General features: G+C 40.5%; 1 protein-coding gene across 20 annotated transcripts in view; it reads left to right on the top strand.

The window, feature by feature from the left end:
• TANC2 (tetratricopeptide repeat, ankyrin repeat and coiled-coil containing 2) overlaps positions 1–18,149 on the top strand; it is a 478,177-nt gene that overhangs the window by 448,065 nt on the left and 11,963 nt on the right. For 12 of the 20 annotated variants that reach the window (XM_072746843.1, XM_072746841.1, XM_025999545.2 and 9 more), the window contains 7 exons: positions 1,412–1,505; positions 8,098–8,231; positions 9,190–9,313; positions 14,035–14,210; positions 14,526–14,658; positions 15,214–15,243; positions 16,079–16,170. In XM_072746843.1, coding sequence (XP_072602944.1) covers positions 1,412–1,505; positions 8,098–8,231; positions 9,190–9,313; positions 14,035–14,210; positions 14,526–14,658; positions 15,214–15,243; positions 16,079–16,170 — 783 coding nt within the window. The remainder of the gene's footprint in view (positions 1–1,411; positions 1,506–8,097; positions 8,232–9,189; positions 9,314–14,034; positions 14,211–14,525; positions 14,659–15,213; positions 15,244–16,078; positions 16,171–18,149) is intronic. The other 8 variants (XM_025999546.2, XM_072746845.1, XM_072746844.1 and 5 more) reach the window with 1 other exon arrangement.

Here is an 18,149-nt window from a genome sequence, read left to right as displayed (position 1 = left end):
TTAATGATATGAAGAACATATAGCACACAGTTTATAAATGATGAAATATGCAGTACTCTTAATGGAATGCTTGATTTTTGTGACATTTATATTGGCAGCCAACCTATGGTTGCAACTCATGGATCATTTATAGATGATCTTTTTTGCTTTTTTCACAATAACTTTCTTGTCATTATATTTGATATGTGATCTATGTTAAACTACTTCTCACCCTCATACAAATCATACTCATTAAACTGGAACCTCTTTGAGACTTTAGCACTAAATCAAATCTTGATTTGTAATGTTTGCCAATTTCCCAGCTACCCCCAGAACTGATATAGAGCTGCTATTGTGGTATTGCTAAACACAGAGTTGAGAAGAGACGCATAGTAGCACACACCATGATGTGATATTTCCACCATACAGACACAATACATATAAATAACCTCAAGGGCATGGATAATGTAAAGTGTAGTTAAATAATTAAGAAATCACAAGAGTTTATATTTTTTAACCTTTTTTAAAATATAATTTATTTGTTATTTAATTTTTAATAAACAGCTTCGTTTAATAACCGGCTTACAAAATTCCTGAAAACGTAGTGCTCAACTTTCATGGGTCAGTACACGTTGGCTTACCACTACATGGGATACTTCCATGACACAGCTACCCTGCCAACTGACCTGATATGTCACCAAGGGAATATTAAGTAAAACTGGGATTTCCAATATCTCTAGGTTTTAAATTCTCTCTACAGGCACTTTAATGCTAGTAGTCGTTCTGCCTTTTTTTTTTTTTTTTTTTTTTTTTTTTGTTCATGAGAGACACACAGAGAGAGAGGCAGAGACACAGGCAGAGGGAGAAGCAGGTTCCCCACAGGGAACCTAATGCAGGACTCGATCCCAGAACCCTGGGATCATGCCCTGAGCCAAAGGCAGACACTCAACCACTGAACCACCCAGGTGCCCCTCGTTCTGCCTTTATTATCCCCAAAGCAGTCCTTGTACTTGCAAGCAGAACAAAGAAGATCATTGCCTGACTCTGATGAAGTACAGGCCCTCAGTTTTCTCCATATTTGTTTTCTGGTTTTTATTTATTGATTGGGTTTTTTCCTCTTTATTTATTGATATTCTTATTGGGAGAATGAGAGGTTGCTTCTTTAACTTAAATGTGAGGAATAAATAATTTTTTTAAAAAATAACATGCTATATAAGTGAGTCATGTTCAAGAGAAACTTATAAACTGTAGCTAATAAAATAAATGCTCATCATGGCAGCTCTCATTTCTTTGTTGGGATAGTCAGTTCTGGTTTCTGTGCAAGAGTTTTCATCATACTTGGGTCATCCAGGTATCTTTCAAACCTCACAGACTAGAGTTGGTAGCATAGTTTTCCACCTGAAGTTTGAACTGACACAATTTCTTGTTTCAGATTGTCTCCTACCTACTTGATCTTCCAGAAAAAGATGAAGAAGAAGTAGAGCGAGCACAGATCAACAGTTTTGACAGTCTCTGGGGAGAGACAGGTACTTCTATAAACATTACTCTCTTTTCTCATTAATGTTGTGTGTTCATATGGAGATACTTTGCATCACACACCCTGATTTTTTCCTCTGACATACCTTTAGCAGTCTCCATCTAATGGCTTTTTACTGGAAATTGATTCAGCCAAAGTAAAATGTCAAGCGCTATCCTTCTTCCAATCCTCTCTCCCTTTGGATTCTCCAAATCATTAGCACCAGAGTCTTCTTTCAACCAAAATCTTACCCTGCTCTTGTTTCCAAATATTTTTAAAAGACTGAAAGTTTCCTTACAGCGTGCCAAACCAAAGCAAAAAATGGTTGTGGCCTCTCTCTTTTATATGATCCTTGTAGCAGTTAAGTATAAATATTGCTCCCGTCAAAATAACTCCACCTGCATTGTAAACCAGGAGGTTAAGTTTTTATCCACACCTCTGACTTAACCAAGTTAGTTATCATGGCAGAGTGGTATCTGACGTGGTTAAACTGATATAAGTAAAGTTTCTATCTGGATGCAAAATGAAGGTACCACCCTATAAGGCACAGCCCCATGCATCCATTTTCATCTGTAGCCAAGAGATTTCTATGTTGCTTGGTACTTACTACAGAAACAGAAGCTTCTTGCTTTTTGGCCTTTGCAGGAAATGATTGCTGTCTTTCCTCCAAGTCTAAACTAGAACATCTGGAGAAACATTAGTAACCTTTTCTATGTTTTTATGAAATCAGGGCAATGAAAGCTTTAGAGTCACCACAGATATGTGTCATATTAGCCAGGAAAAGTAGACCAATATTGAGATGGCCAAGTTAGGGGGAATATTTTATTAAACAAGGAGGGTATGTGTTTTGGTTAGTCAGAGTGTTATTAAAAATAAAGGAGGCACTTGAATTCATTTAAAATTTATAATGATCTATCAAATTGTGATGTTTCCTTTCATGGCAAATATCATAGGTAGGTTTCATGGCTTCTTTAACATCATGTAGAATGATCCAAAGCTCAGGAATTTACTTCTCAAACAATCCCTCCCTCTGTAAGACTAAAGGGAACAGATGCCAGGCAGCTGCAGCTTATGAGCCCAAGACAGATTAAAGGAAAATGTGCAGCTGGAAACAGCTGCCGTCTCTGGGACCCTACCCTGTGGGAAGCCAGAGGACAGACTGAGGGGAAGGAACTGACCAGGATGCCAGCAGCTCTGGAGTCCATGTCTTCTGAATAAGAACTGTGGGAGGGACATGTTGCTTTACTGCTCCCATCAGCACAGCCTGTCCCAGCACACTATTGCTGGGCCATGCACATGGAACCCAGGAGGATGAAAAGCACTATGGCCTGATGAGGACAATGTAGAGGAATTATAAGGCTAGCAATCATGGTGATGAATATCATACACATTCTAGTACTGTACTTGAAAGAATTTCTTAAAAACATTTAAGAAGGGAGTGACCTAAATGGAAGATTTATTTTTATTGATATGAATTTCTTATCAGAATAAAATTTTATGGGGGCACCTGGGTGGCTTAGTCGGTTAGGCATCTGACTCTTGATTTTGGCTCAGGTCATGATCTCAGGGTTGTGAGATCAAGCCCTGTGTTAGGCTCTGCACTGTGTGTGGAGCCTACTTGGGATTCTCTCTCTCCCTCTCTTATACCTCTCTCTCTTTCCCTCCCACCCTCCCTCTAAAAAAAAGAATGAAACTGTGGCCTCAGGACTTTTTAAATATCTAACTTTCACATGCACAATGAAGTTTGTTACATTAATTTATATAAATATGTACCATATCTTAAGATTGTAAAAGAAAATCAGAGCTTCATGTCAGTTGGCTTGTAATCAGAATTGTATTGTGTTTAACTTGATATTTATATGAAATAATTACAGCATTATAAACATAAAATGCTATTTGAATAGTGCTAGAATGAAATGCGTCTGTAATACAGTTTATAGATCTATAAACAGTTATTTGGCTTCGGGAAAATTTCTAGGAAATAATGTCTGTGCTATGTAAGAATGTCCCTAAACCTCTCTACTGATATAGAACAGACTATGAGTTGCTTTTCTATCTATAGTGATGGATTTACTAAATATACATGTTCCTTTCTACCTTATAGCACATATGATTTAAAACGTATAATAACCCATTGAATTGTGATGTTTTCTCCAATGGTAGAATCTTACACATGTCCCCCTTATTAGAGAATGAAGGTGTGTGACCTCTAGCCATTGGTTGGGTCTTATACCTACAGCCCTGGTCTAAACAACAAAATCCAATGGTTGTGATGTCCCCAACAATCTGTATCATTTACTGTATCAAATCTAAAACACCATTAACTATAGGAAACTATATAGCCATTATTTTTTTATGTGCCACTACAAAAAAAGAAAGCCTCGGCCTATTAAACTGACACAGTTCTTTATTATCACAGCAATCACAAGATGCATCCCAGTTTTAGAGATGTTAAAATGTGAAGGGAAAAAAGTACATCTTAGAATCAATGAAATTTATCTTAGCATATAGTAAGATAATAATTGAGTTTTTACAGAGCAGATTTTCTAAAAGCAGGTCACTAGAATATACTGGTTGCCTTTGTCCTTCTTTTTCAGCCTCTTTATCCTTCCTGATAGCATCTGCCTACATCCAGCCACCACCATCTGGCTGGCCCCCTCCCATCCCACAGGGTTTTTACAGACTTCTCATGGAACAGTACAGAAGAAAAACAATTAAGGTGATAAGATTGTTCACCATGCCCTCTTTCCCTTGTCTAACAAGCTTAAACCAGGACCAGCATTAAAAGCTTCTAGCAACTCTAGAGGGCCTGAACCATCCTATGACCCAAAAGAAGCAAGAGTTCACAAAATAAACAAGATACCCATAACTCATGCCCTTATCATTTTTTGCCTACGTTATTGCAACTGCCTGCTCGCTGATCTTGTCACCCTTTCATGATTCATCTCCCTTGTGACTTCCACCAGAGTGAACTTAGTGAGCCACAATCTGTTGGTATCACTTTCCTGCTTACCACCCTTTAATGACCTGTATTATTAATGAAGTTATTTAGTATAATCTAAGAAGACCAGTTGTGATCTCTAGGCTTATCTTTTGCCCCGCTTCTCTAGTAACTCCAGTAACAACAAACATACTGTCTCCCACCTCAGTGCCTTGTAAGTGTTCTCCCTGTGCCCGGCCTGCCTCCCCTTGTCCTTGCATGCCTTTGAGACTTCTATTTCTCTTTTAGTATCTAGCTCAGATGAACATCTCTTTCTGAAGACCTTCTCAGACGCTTCTTCCTATTATCTCCATCCCACTTATACACTAGATAGTAATGTATTTTTTATTTGTCTATCATCCTGACTCAACCTTGTGTTCCTTGAGAGCAGAGACAGTGTCTGATAAATAGTTCAATAAATGTTTAGTTAGTGTTTTGGATAGCAGTGATCAGTTTATGTCTCCCCAACCACCTCTCTCTCATTGGTCTTGCATGACCTAGTCTGTGCTATATATACTCTTTCACAATTGAAAACAGATACACACAAGAACCACTAGCTTTGCCGCATTCTGTTGAGTGTTACCATCCCATCCAAGCAGACTGGCTGTTTCCCCATCTCTGAGCTGCATCCTGTCTGCCTATTCAGACTCCTTAGATGTTCCACTTTGAAGAAGGACCATTTATGTCAGATAATCTCATCAGCTGCTGACAAGCTAGGGAACAAATTCTGTAACTGGTCTCTCAGGAAGAGATTTGGCTCCAAACTGCTGTGTTTGCTCTAAGAATCAGTTTGTTGCTTTATGGAACTGACTTTACCTTAATCTTCTTTCTTTCAAAAAGTTGTAACACTTTTTGATAAGACTTACATAAAATCCAGCCAAAGCAGTTTTTTGCTCTTGGATTTTGAAAAGTACAGATCCCATTTTATGTAGTTGTGTTGTTCTGAGATGAAATTGGCCAGCTGTTTTAATGACCATGTCCAGCCATCAGCTGGAGATTCCTACCAAATTACATCATAACCTAAGCAACAAAAATGATACAACAAAGAAAAAAGCCAAATGGAACATTCCCTCTCAGATTAATGTGTTATCCAATGAGCTGAAATGGGCCAGCCAGAGCAGTATAACTCCAGATTAGAGTGAACAATATAAGTTTTAGCTTTCAAGATGGGCACTGGTTGTAAATTTTCAGCAGTGTTGTGTGAACTGGCATCATTGGTGTGAAAGGCTTGATTCTGAAATACTGTTTGTATTTTCTCCAACAAGCTACAAATTCTTTTATGAAAAGAATGTATTTGCCCTCCCTCCACCATACACAGGGCATTAAAAGGGAGGTTTGCTGCAACCCTATCAACTCGTAGCTACTTTAAATGGAATCAGAGAGTAAGAATTAGAATTTTTTCTAATTATTTGTTTTATATACCAACAATATGATTCTGGTGGTTTCTAATGAGTGTCTACCCCAGTCAAGTTCTTTTTTTTTTCCCAGCTTTCCTAGGATCTAATTTACATATAACGTGTAAATGTAAGGTGTACAACATGATGAGTTCTAACCAATGTCTTAAGCTACTCTCGTGTTCTGACCCAAGAATTAAAGTGGTTTTTTTCCTAAACTATTAGAAGTATGAAGTTGGCTAAGAGAGAAGATCACTTTGATGTAAGGAACAAGACACAAAACTTCTTTGTCAACTTAATAATCATACCCATCGATACCTATACTTACTCATTGAAGGCTTGGAAATGATGCTCACCTCAGATAAACCTCTGCCCTCCTGTTAGGAATAGGACAGAAATGCCAGTGTTAAGAGCTCCAAAATTGAAACTACACATAAGGCAAGACACATACATCTAGTTTGAGTAAATACATCTTCTAAAACTGTCACATTTTTTTCATAAGCCCTTCTTATCCTTGAGGAAAGAAAAGGTTACTTAAAAGTTTATCTTAGTTGAAATTACAGGTAGTTTGATTTTGCATATGAATCAGTTGTGGATGAATTTGACTAAGCCCAAGGACAAAATGCCACTGGTTGCACTTAAATGAAAAAAATTTTCAAGTGACCATTTGATTTGAATTTCAGTTGCTTTCTTGATTAGATACCAACATTTGCAAACTGAAATATGATCTGCACTTACCAAATACTATCTTTTTCTGATTTGCCATTGGAGTAGGTGGCCATGATCAAGGAAGGACTTGCTGGCTACCACATCAGCTGTCCAAGTCAGCATGGTAAAAAAAAGTTCTCTATCCTCTTTTTTTATTTTTTTAAATTTTTAAAAAAAGATTTTAATTATCTATTTGAGAGAGAGCAAGAGAGGGAGAGAGAGAGAGCACAGAGGTAGAAGGAGAGGCAACTTCCTGCTGAGCCCAACATGGGACTCTATCCCAGGACCCTGGGATCATGACCTAAGCCAAAGGCAGACACTTAACCAACTGAGCTACCCAGGCCCCATCCTCTTTCTTTAAAAGCATAATTCCTGCTGCCTTGTAACCATGTTTACCATCCACCCCACCCTCCTCCATTCTTTAAAACACAGAACCTATGCATTTGAGATGCCATGATCAAATGAAATATATATATTTGTTCAAATATGAACTTAATAGAAAATCTATCTCCAAATCCCTCTTGCTACTATTGAACCAGGCTCAGAGAATGAAATAGGCACTCAGAGAATCTACTCTCTGAGTGGACAGTAGCACAAAAAGAATGTTTAAGTTTCGTCCTGCTGTGTCCCTTATAGTCACTATTGCTATTTTTATTATTTGTGACTCCATTATTTTATAATCAGAACCTTTGTCACACCTCTTTTCTCATCTTTAAGACTATTAACTTTAACATCTCCGACTTCCATATGAAAGTGGCTGCAAATGTACTAGAAACTTCTGTCTCAACTAATGAAGAAAAAAAGAAAACTGGCCCAACTGAGACTGCTATTCTTGACTTTGGTTCTTTAGGTTTAAGGGCCCAGGAGTAGAGGTTGGCCAGAAGTGGTTCCTAGCTAATTTTAAAAATTACTTACTTGGGGCACGTGGGTGTCCCATTTGGTTAAACATAAGGTCAGGTCAGGATCCCAGAGTCCTGGGATGGAACCCCATGTCGGGCTCCCTGCTCAGTGGAGAGCCTGCTTTCTCTCTCTTTCTCTGCAGCTCCTCCTGCTTGTACCCTCTCACTCTCTCTCTCTCTCTGCCAAATAAATAAATAAAATAATAAAATAATAATAAAATAAAAAGACCTTACTCTGCAAAGGCCCTTCTCTCTACATTTCACCCATGCATACACACCCATGTGAAGTTTGTTGCTAAGAAGAGGTGCCAAAAAAAGAGGTAAGTCAAAAGCAGGGAAGACAGTCTAGGTAGGAAAAATGAAACCAAGTAAGTTTAATCAAAGGTGATTTTCAATAAATTTATTATCTACAATTGTCTCCATATATTGTAAGCCCATTTAAATGTGGTTCTATTCATGATTTTTCTTTAAAAATTTCATTTGTGACAAAAGTAGCTTATAACCATTCTTGGAGGTGAAGTAGCAGTTCCATTAATCTAACACAGATATACTGCCATGCTCACACAGAGGGCTGGAGAGGGAAAGACCCACCTGTTCTCAGTCTGTGTTCTCTGCCCTCAGCACTGACAGCTGCAGCTGGAAGGGGCAAACTGGAGGTATGCCGTCTGCTCTTGGAACAGGGGGCAGCAGTGGCCCAGCCAAACCGCCGTGGGGCAGTGCCCCTGTTCAGCACTGTTCGCCAGGGCCACTGGCAGGTAAGCAGGGTAGCTACTTCCAGTTCTTCGGATAGGGCTAAGTTCTAGGAAGGGACTTCAGAAGCAGAGAGGAAAAAAAAAATCACAAAGTTCAGGTTACTCAGCAGTCACCGGGCTTGAGGACTTGGGCCTTTGTTAATAATACTCTGGTTCATTGAGAATATGTCAGAAACCTAACATTCAAAATCATCATCATTTAAAAAAAGATCATCATCATGATCTATATTGTATAGAAGGACCAGCTACCTTTTGCCTGGTCATGGAGTGACCTGCTTCTCACATTTCACAGTATCCACATGTTCTCTAAAAGATTCATATCCCAAAAGACCCCTGCCAACAGGTGTCTTGCAGGTGTCTCAGACTTGCCAAAAGAAAATGTGGTGTATGTAAATTCTAGCTATGCAGTCTTTCCAGATGTTTGAATTCCAGATAAATTCCACTAATTTATACACTTAGGATGGAAAAGAAAACATATTGGTGATAATCTTTGGAAGTATTTGTGTAGAAGAAAGGCTCCAGAAGCCAAACAGTATAGAAGAGTTACAGAGGCATTTTATTGTATTCACTTCAGTCAAAGGTATTCACAACAGGCAGCCTTGAAACCTCTAGAAGTCAATAAAATGGCACTGGCATAGGTGGTGACTTGTGTTAGAGCTTCCATCATGGGATTGCTTAGTCTACATCTTGGCCTTTTGTATCTTAAATTCTTTTTCATTTAGGGGTTGAGTCAAACATTCAGAGTTGAATTCTTATTTTGGCTATCCTTAGGAGAGTCAGAGATCAAATAACATGGTACTAGGACTGTGCAGGAACTAAGGAACTCTTGCAGTAGACACTTACATGTAGAGATGACTCGCCTGTACAGCAGGAGGAAATCCTTCAGTGGAGGGAACAACAAGCACGTGGCTACTCAACAGCTCTTCCTGGCTCATTTGTCCCTGTTTCTCTACACTTGCAGATTGTTGATCTTTTACTCACCCATGGAGCTGATGTCAATATGGCAGACAAGCAGGGTCGTACTCCCCTGATGATGGCTGCCTCTGAAGGCCATCTAGGAACTGTGGACTTTCTACTTGCACAAGGTCAGTCCTGGGATGCTGGAGCTGCATGGTCAGTGCCTATAATAACCTAAGGAATTCATGATTTCCAGTGATGGATTCTAAGAGATGTTAATAGATATTATTGGGGCACCTGGGTGGCTCAGACAGTTGAGCATCGGGACTCTTGGTTTTGGCTCAGGGCATGATCTCAGGATCCTAGGATCCAGCCCTGCATCTGGCTCCATGCTCACCAAGTTGTCTATGTGAGTCTCTCTCCCTCTGCCCTCCACCCTGCTCATGCATGCGCTCACACGTGTTCTCTCTCTCAAAATAAGTAAATCTTTAGAAAAAAGAATATGTATTATTAACCTAGTTGGCTAAAATGTGAAAGTCCATCTCCTCTCCTCTTATATACAGTGGGACCCTTCACTCTGATACTTTTTGTTTCCTTATGGTTTGAGGGATTTTTGGTATTCTAGTCAAATTAACATCTTCTGAATTTTCTAATTCAAATTTGTAATCTCTAAACTTTGATTTTTAATATATACTCAATAGACATTCATCTTCCAAGGACTATGCTTTTTCTTTATCAATCCTTTTGTAAGCCTGAACAACTAATATTTTTCTTGTATCTAAAGGAGACAAACAGAGGTTAAGACAGTTGCCAACAGTGGGACCCTGTTTGAGAATTCAGAATATTATATTATCTTCTTGTTGTAATAAATTGCTTTTGACATTAACCAACATTCACATACCCTAGTGAATGGGAAATGAATTAAAGGAGATTGTGGTCACACCACCTTCAAAAGCATTTCAGGCTCCTTTTGATTGCTCTGACTTCATTCACTGATGCAAAACAGGGGTGAGTGATGGAGGACTTCTAGAGAAGGAAAACTCATGTCACTGATGACTCTACAGTACCATCTAGTGGACTTTGAGCATTTATAGGAAGCAGGAGATAGTATAATTGTGACCAGCCTAATGACTCCACTCCAGCCAACAAACAAATCTGGTTTTATGATATCTATCCTTACTTCTGCCAAGAGGGGGTTGGAGGAGGATAGAGAGTGTACCTTGATTCTCAGGTTAAGATGTGGCAGGAATAAATGTCCCAGAACAACCTAAGTCTACTGGAAAAGGCAGGACCTCTTCAGCTACTGATAACCTTGAGATCACTGCACGGAGTCTGCCACATGCCAGTGGAAGCTTATCAGACACAGATATCAGAGATTTGTTCTCCCTTACCATTGCTTATGATGGGCTTATGTCCTGATAAACCCAAGTTTAAAAAATCATAAGTTGAAAATATCTTAAGTTGAAATACATTTAATACACCTAGCCTGGGGATGCCTGGGTGGCTCAGCGGTTAAGCTCTACTTTCGGCTCAGGGCGTGATCCTGGGGTCCTGGGATCAAGTCCCACATTGGGCTCCCTGCATGGAGCCTGCTTCTCCATCTGCCTGTGTCTCTGCCTCTCTCTCTCTGTCTCTCATGAATAAATAAATAAAATCTTAAAAAAATACATCTAGCCTATGGAACGTGGTATTTCTATAGCTTAGCTTTGCTTACCCTAAATGTGTTTAAATGTGTTTACAACACTTACATCAGCATACAGTTGGACAAAATCATCTAACACAAAGCTTACTCTATACTAGTGTTGAATATCTCAGGTAGTTTATTGAACACTGTACTGAAAGTGAAAAACAGAATGGTTGTACAGCACATAATGGCTTTATCTGTTGTTTACCTTTGTTGTTTTGTGGCTAATGGGGAGCTGTAGCTCGCTATTGCTGGCCAGCATCACGAGAGAGCATCGTACCACACATCACTAGCCTGGGAAAGGGTCCAAACTCAAAATTTGCTGTACATTTTCTACCAAATACCTATCACCTTTGTACCATCATAAAGCTGAAAAATTTTAAGTCAAACCATTACAAGTCAGGGATGTTCAGTATTTCCTTTATTCACACTTAAATCAGAGACTTCCACTAAATCAACAAATTCTGCAAACATTTATTTAGCTTACATTATTTGCAGAACACAATACTAGTGCTATGTCGGTGAGTGATTTCCTTTTAACTAATACACTATAATCCGTGCCCTCTAAGACACTGTATCTGGCAAGGAAGAGATGAAACAAAGATAAATACCTGGAAAGCAGAGAACCCTAAGTGCTCTGATAAAGGTATTGGAGTTAGGAAAGGACATACTTTGAAAGGTGAATAGGAAAAAAGTTTCAAAAAGAAAAAAGTTTCATATTTAGGGAAACGAACATAAATGAAAAGTCAGGAAGGAGAACCAGCACACAACAGGTTTGAGGAAATAAGCAAGTTGTCTGGTAAAGTACATGAGTTGCTTTTGGGAAGTAAAACTTGAAATGTAGGTAGGAAGAAAGTGAAAAGGAACAGATTAAATGAGGTTTTGGATTTAATTCTGAAGGCAGTGGGGAGCCTTTCAGTATTTTTTAAAAGGGAATAAAAAATGTGCTTTAAAAAAAATCTCTCTGGCAGCAGTGCAAATAGTAGATTTGATGGAGGAATTATAGTGGACCAGGGGATCAATTAGGAAGCATTGTAATAGAATAGATGAGAAGTAATGATGCTCTAATCCAGGTGCACTAGCTGTTAGAATAGAACAGAAGGGCCAAGAACAAAAACTATTTTGATTACAGAGTAATTACACGTAGGAAATAGTAATCGTTGAGTTATAGATCACTCCAGAGTTTTAGTTTTTTAAAAGATTTTATTGATCTATTTGAGAGAGAGAGAGAGAGAGAGAACACATGTTGAGGAAGGGCAGAAGGAAAGGGAGAAGCAGACTCTCCCCGGCAAGTGGAGAGCCTGACGTGGGCTCTATTGGGGGCTCGATCCCAGGACCCTGAGATTATGACCTGAGCCAAAGGTAGACACTTAACCAGCTGAGCCACCCAGGGGCCCCAGATCACTTCAAAGTTTTAAAATGGATGTTTGGAAGAAGTGTGATTACATTAACTCCAAGGGGAAGAAAAGAGAGAAGGGGAAGATTACTTACTGAATTTTGGACCCATATTGAATATATGGGTTTATTTCATATGTATCTCCTATTTCTTAGGTTCCAGCTTTCCTTATCTCTGAAAAATCAGCTTATCTGTAATATACATCCAGAACCTTCTTATCCTGCTTCTTCCACCTTTGGAGTCTGTCCAGGAAATTTATAGATGTTCCATCTAAGAAAACTCCTTAGATTCTGTACCACATTCAAATTCATTCTGTGTTAGAGTCAATGTTTTAATTGCAAACTATACCATTATGAAAAGGGAACCCAGTACATAAACAGCTGTCATCAGAGTTAGAGGTATGGTACCTTCCAGCCCTTCATCTTGCTGTGGGAAGCCACAAAGTCTGGTTGTCTGACCTCTGGGAGTAAAAAGATAATAGGCCAGATAACTGCTGAGTGGATCCTGAGCCTAGCTATGGCACATCCTAAGCTTGATCTGACATCTGAATCCTGTCTAGCTGGGAAGGCAGCCTGGAAAGTGTTCTGAACACAGTAAGTTGATCCTACTTTAGTTAGTATGACATGTCAACTGTGTGAAAAGAATTGTCTTAGGTACTCTTCAAACTAGCAAGGAAGTGATAGGCTCTTTGCCATCCAAGAGCTTACAGTCTAGGCTAAGAACCAAATGTATACTGAATTTTAGACTAATTATACAACAGTGTATCAAGTATGCTTGATCCTTACAGATAAAAATAGAAATGTTGAAGAAAAACAGTTATAGAATACCAAAAAGGCTAAGAGAGTAGGGATGGGATCATTGAAGCCTGGTGAATTTAATTAAACTCTGAATTTCCTTGTGACTGGGGCTCAGTTTCTTCCTGTGAGTTCATCTCCCCCATGTGTAGGGAGAAAGAAAGTGGCCAATGATAACCATGATAACCATGTACTGAGCTCCTCCTGTTTTATGAGAATCTCTACAGGAGTTTACAGTGTTGTCACTCTGCTGAGTTCTGAAAACATTCACTGAGAATTAATTCTGTGCAAGGAGGATACATTAAAAATGATTAATAACCAAATAAGGTCATATGTTAAGCACATTCAAGATGAAGTGAACAGTGAACCAGGAGAAGCTTCCTGGAAATAGGGGATTTGGAAATGGTTCCTAGAGAATGAGTAGAAATGAGGCAGTTTGTGGGGAATGAAAAGATTGCCCACATGGAAGCCAACATGAACAAAAGTGAAGATACAGGAATATTGTGGAAGAGTCCAGAGGCAGTGAGCCTATCTGCTGGCCAAAGTAGAGGATTCTCTGAGGGGCATAATGAAACTTAAGCTGGAGAGTAAGCTTGGGGTAGATTGTGGAGGGCCCAGAATATCCAGTGAAAACAATGAGGCTCTCTTCTACCAAGTGCTTATAGGATCATTTTTTTAAAAAACAGTTTTATTGGGATCCCTGGGTGGCTCAGCGTTTAGGTGTCTGCCTTCGACCCAGGGCGTGATCCTGGGGTCCTGGGATTGAGTCCCACTCACATTGGGCTCCCTGCATGGTGCCTGCTTCTCCCTCTGCCTCTGTTTCTGCCCCTCTGTGTGTGTTTCTCATGAATAAATAAATAAAATATTTTTTAAAAAATAAAAATAAAAACAGTTTTATTGAAAGATAACTCACATACCAGAAACAAAAGCTGTGCTTTGGCCAGAGTGTACAGCTTAAGCACCAGCTTTGCCTCCTGCTCTGAGTGGTTCTGGGTTCTATGTTTCCTCAGCCCTCTGTTACACTTGCTCTTATAGGTGCCTCCATTGCTCTAATGGACAAAGAAGGATTGACAGCCCTCAGCTGGGCTTGCTTGAAGGGTCATCTGTCAGTAGTCCGTTCTCTGGTGGATAATGGAGCTGCTACAGACCATGCTGACAAGAACGGCCGCACCCCCCTGGATCTGGCAGCTTTCTATGGTGATGCCGAGGTGGTGAGTGCCTTTACAGAAGCCTTTGCATAGCATAGGTAGGGAAGGTTCTCCATCCATGTCATCTGGGATTAAGGGTAGAGTAACATGTTGATGATTTCTGATAGAAAGTTCGTGGACCTGTACTTGCTAGAGGACAAGAATATTCAAAACACCACTGAAGACCAAGAATACATGTATGGCCTGAAATACCATGGCTCCTCAGCCTGGTTCAGAGCAGCAGTTGAATAAAAAGCCCAGGCAGCAGCCAAAGCCCTCAGTGGAGCTCTGCTGAGCCACTGCACTTGTGTTAACTGTTCTGTTTGATCCATGTTCTAGGTCCAGTTCTTGGTGGATCACGGGGCCATGATTGAACATGTTGACTATAGCGGAATGCGCCCTTTGGATAGGGCAGTGGGGTGCCGGAACACTTCTGTTGTTGTCACTCTTCTGAAGAAAGGAGCCAAGATAGGTAGGAGAAAGGAAGAAGGTGCTGGCCATCTGTGCCCGGGGGCCAGAGTGGCCCAGTGGTCTGGCTGCCCTGGGTGTTTGGTGTGAGTGTGTATAGTTTCCCCTCTGTCCTGGCCCAGTTGTTGTCAAGTGAACAGAAAGGCTCTTGGCCCAGAGAAAGCACCATCTGAGCCACGGTCTACACCACTCTGTGTCCAGACTCACATGGTTCTCTGCCATGCCCTTAGGGGCCTCAGCCAGGAGGCTGCTCTGACCTCAAGCACATCTTAGTGCTAATGCCTGTGTGCCAGCCCCGCCCTGTGAGCATCCTCGATCCCTGCACTGCCGTGAGCCTCTGCTTTCCCTTGCTCTGTATGTGCTTCAGACTCTCCAGTCCCTGCTGCTGCCGCCCCACCTGCTCCCCCATCCCTCAGACCCGTAGACAAGGGTTGGCTGATATGCTGGCTTTTTTGCTGCCTGCCTCTCACTGCTGCTTTTTCCTTCTTTTTTTTTTTTTTCACCTTCATCCATTTTTTTTTCCTCTCCTACAACTTTTTGTTTTCTCCTTTCTTTGAAGGTTGTCAGACGTTACCGAGTCGCCCACGAGGTATATTTCACCGCTGTCAGCATCAGGCGTGGTCTGATGGCTTGGTCAGCTTTGCCTTCTCCTCTTTGATTTAGCCTGCATGAGTTCCCTACACCTCTAATCTTTTAATTTACTTCACCTTAAAAGAAGATTTTTTTTAATGACTGTTGTAGAGAATAACTTGAACTTTTGATAACTAACCCTGGAAAGCTTAGTTGGTAAATAATTCAGGTGTCTATAAACTAATCAGTTTAACCTCTTCTTTCTCTTTGTGGGTAAAGTAGTCCTCAGTAATGTCGGCTTGTTGGCTTGTTTCACATCTTTTGACATTTGAACTGTGCTCCTGGTTCAAAGTAAATCCCAGGGAGGCCTATTCAATACTTACTCCCAATTAAGGGAGCCTGTAGAATCTTTAATGATTCCCCTTCTACAAAGTACATATTTTTAAATTAAGAGACTAAACAACTAGGGATCATGAGTCCCAAGGTTGCCTTTTTTGGATTTTTTAGATCTTGTGGTAACATTTAATGTAAACCTTCTCCTAATGACCTCATTTAAAATAACTCCAGAGTAAGCCATGGCCTGCCCAAATACAACACGTTGGCAGGCTTTGCTGCCCTCTTGTGGTGCAAGCTCAGACAGTTCAGACGTTCTTATTTTAAGGTGAATAGAAATCCAGCGCAGCTTCTTGGCAGTGGGAGTCCCTAAGATACTCCCAGGTCTAAACGATGAGGAAATTGTTGTGGAGCAAGTTGTTCTCTCAGCAGAAATCCCCCAGGATGTTTTTTTCACCTAGCTTCCTGCCACCCTTACATTGTCTGAGTTTTTTACCCATCATGCATCCTGTACACTACAGGTCCAGCCACATGGGCGATGGCCACCTCCAAACCAGACATCATGATCATCCTGTTGAGCAAGCTGATGGAAGAGGGGGACATGTTTTATAAGGTGAGGGGAGGAAGAAACAGTTTCCTTAAAGCAGCCACTGACTCTTTTCTACATGTAGAATTTACTAAAGTCTTGACAGTCTCATCTTCGGCTCTAAGGCAAAGGGAGACTGCTACCCCTCAGTGATGGGCTCATAAGTCGAAGACACTGAGTTTTTAATTTCCCAACAGGAGAGCAGAAGGGCCTATATATAAGCCTGTAGCTGATCAACTTGAAGACCTAATTTTAACTGGTCACTAGTAGGCAGTTATATAAATCATGCATGGAATCCGCTAAGTGGGACCTGGAAACTCATGGGACAAGTGAAGTAAAACTATGTAGTAGAGATATTTCTAGTCCATGGGAAAGAGGCATTGATCTTTGCTTTCATATTTAATTTATACATAGATTTAAAAGTCTGTAGTAATAATAGCTTGTTAACATCCCTGAGTAAGATAAGGAAAGCAAGACAAATAGCAGTTATAAGATTTGCTTAAGTCACTCACTGAATCACAACAAAAAAGCATGGAGTCTTTTTGTGCTCCCAATTTTAGCTGAAGGCCTATAACCCTAACACAGACTCTCTCCCATGGCCTATAGGAAGTCCCAAAAGAACATTACAGGTCAGGGCACCTGGCTGCCTCAGTCAGAAGAACATGTGATTCTTGTTGTGAGTTTGAGCCCCACGGTAGGTGTAGAGATTACTTAAATAAATAAAACTTAAAAAAAAAAAAAAAAAAAAGAACATGTCACGGTTGTCTGGTTAAGATTATCAGCATCTTCTCCTGAAGGTAAATATAAATCCAACCTCACTGAGATATTTCCCAGGCCCAAAGATGGGAAATGATCAAGAAGCGCATTATTATGTAAGAAACATACAGAGTTCCTGGGAGCAGAGTTGTGTTTTCTGAGGATGAAAGTCATGGTAATCTAGGACTCCTGGACTCCAAGGAAACTGGAGTCCTGACCCAACCAGTATTTCACATGACTTCCAAGAAGTCGTTACTCTGGGTGTTACATTTATGGACTTGGGGATAGCATTGCTCTCAGGAATCTAAGCCCTGGTCATAATATAACCTCTGATATTCCAAGAAAAGGAGTCCTACCTCCTAAGGAGAAGAGGCCCAACTACTGCTGTTCCCACCCAGAATTCTACCTTGGCGTACTCGAGATCCCTCCTTAATGAAAGGTGCTGAAGACATAATCAAAAGATCAGGATCCTTGGTGGAGTTACAGCTATACAGAAGAAATGGAGCAGATTAAGATCAGTGGAATGAATGGGAGATGCCTCCTGCATTATTCTGAGTTCAGCTTCTAGATTTTCCTTTATTTTTTTGTGTGTATGTATGTATGTATGTATTAGCTGATAGATTTTCAGATACAAAATGTGAGGAAAATTCAAGGCCCCTGTTACCAGGTCCCTAAGTTGATCATAGACTTACTGCATCTTGGAAAATCCCTCCTACATAGATCACAAATTCTAAACTCCTCTACTACCACCCTATCCCCAGCCTTTTCTAAAAGCAGGGGAACACTGACATACAATTTTATGCATTGAGATTCAGGAAGCAACGGCTAGACTGTTTTAGCTCCCACCTCCTTTGTGAGGAAGAGAATGACCTGTTGTACAGGACTGGCAAGGACAGGAAGTATTCCAGGCAAGCCAAAAGTAAAGAAGTAGTAATAACTCTCTAGTGGTTGGGACTAGGAAATGATATGTGTCCCAGGGATGTAGGGTCAAGAAAAAGCTCCTTTGAAATGAGCAAGATCGGTCTCTTGGGAATCCAGTCAGGAAGCCTGAGGTTCCAGGTGTTGGTTCTCTGGCTTGTGTCTTGGGGTATCCTCTTCAACCTTGCCCTTCCTGCCAGGTGAATTTCCTGTTGAAAAGACTGGACCCTCTGCTCTCACCGCCGGGGCCAGACCTCATCCCCAGCCTGGTGTTTGGGAGGGTGAACTTAATCATCACTGCAGAGAGGAGGAAGGGAGTGGGGGCCGGACCT

This window comes from Vulpes vulpes, chromosome 2 (assembly GCF_048418805.1).
Source record: "Vulpes vulpes isolate BD-2025 chromosome 2, VulVul3, whole genome shotgun sequence".
Taxonomy (NCBI): Eukaryota; Metazoa; Chordata; class Mammalia; order Carnivora; family Canidae; genus Vulpes; species Vulpes vulpes.
The sequence above is the reverse complement of the archived record's forward strand: the minus strand, read 5'-3'. Positions and strand labels throughout refer to the sequence as shown.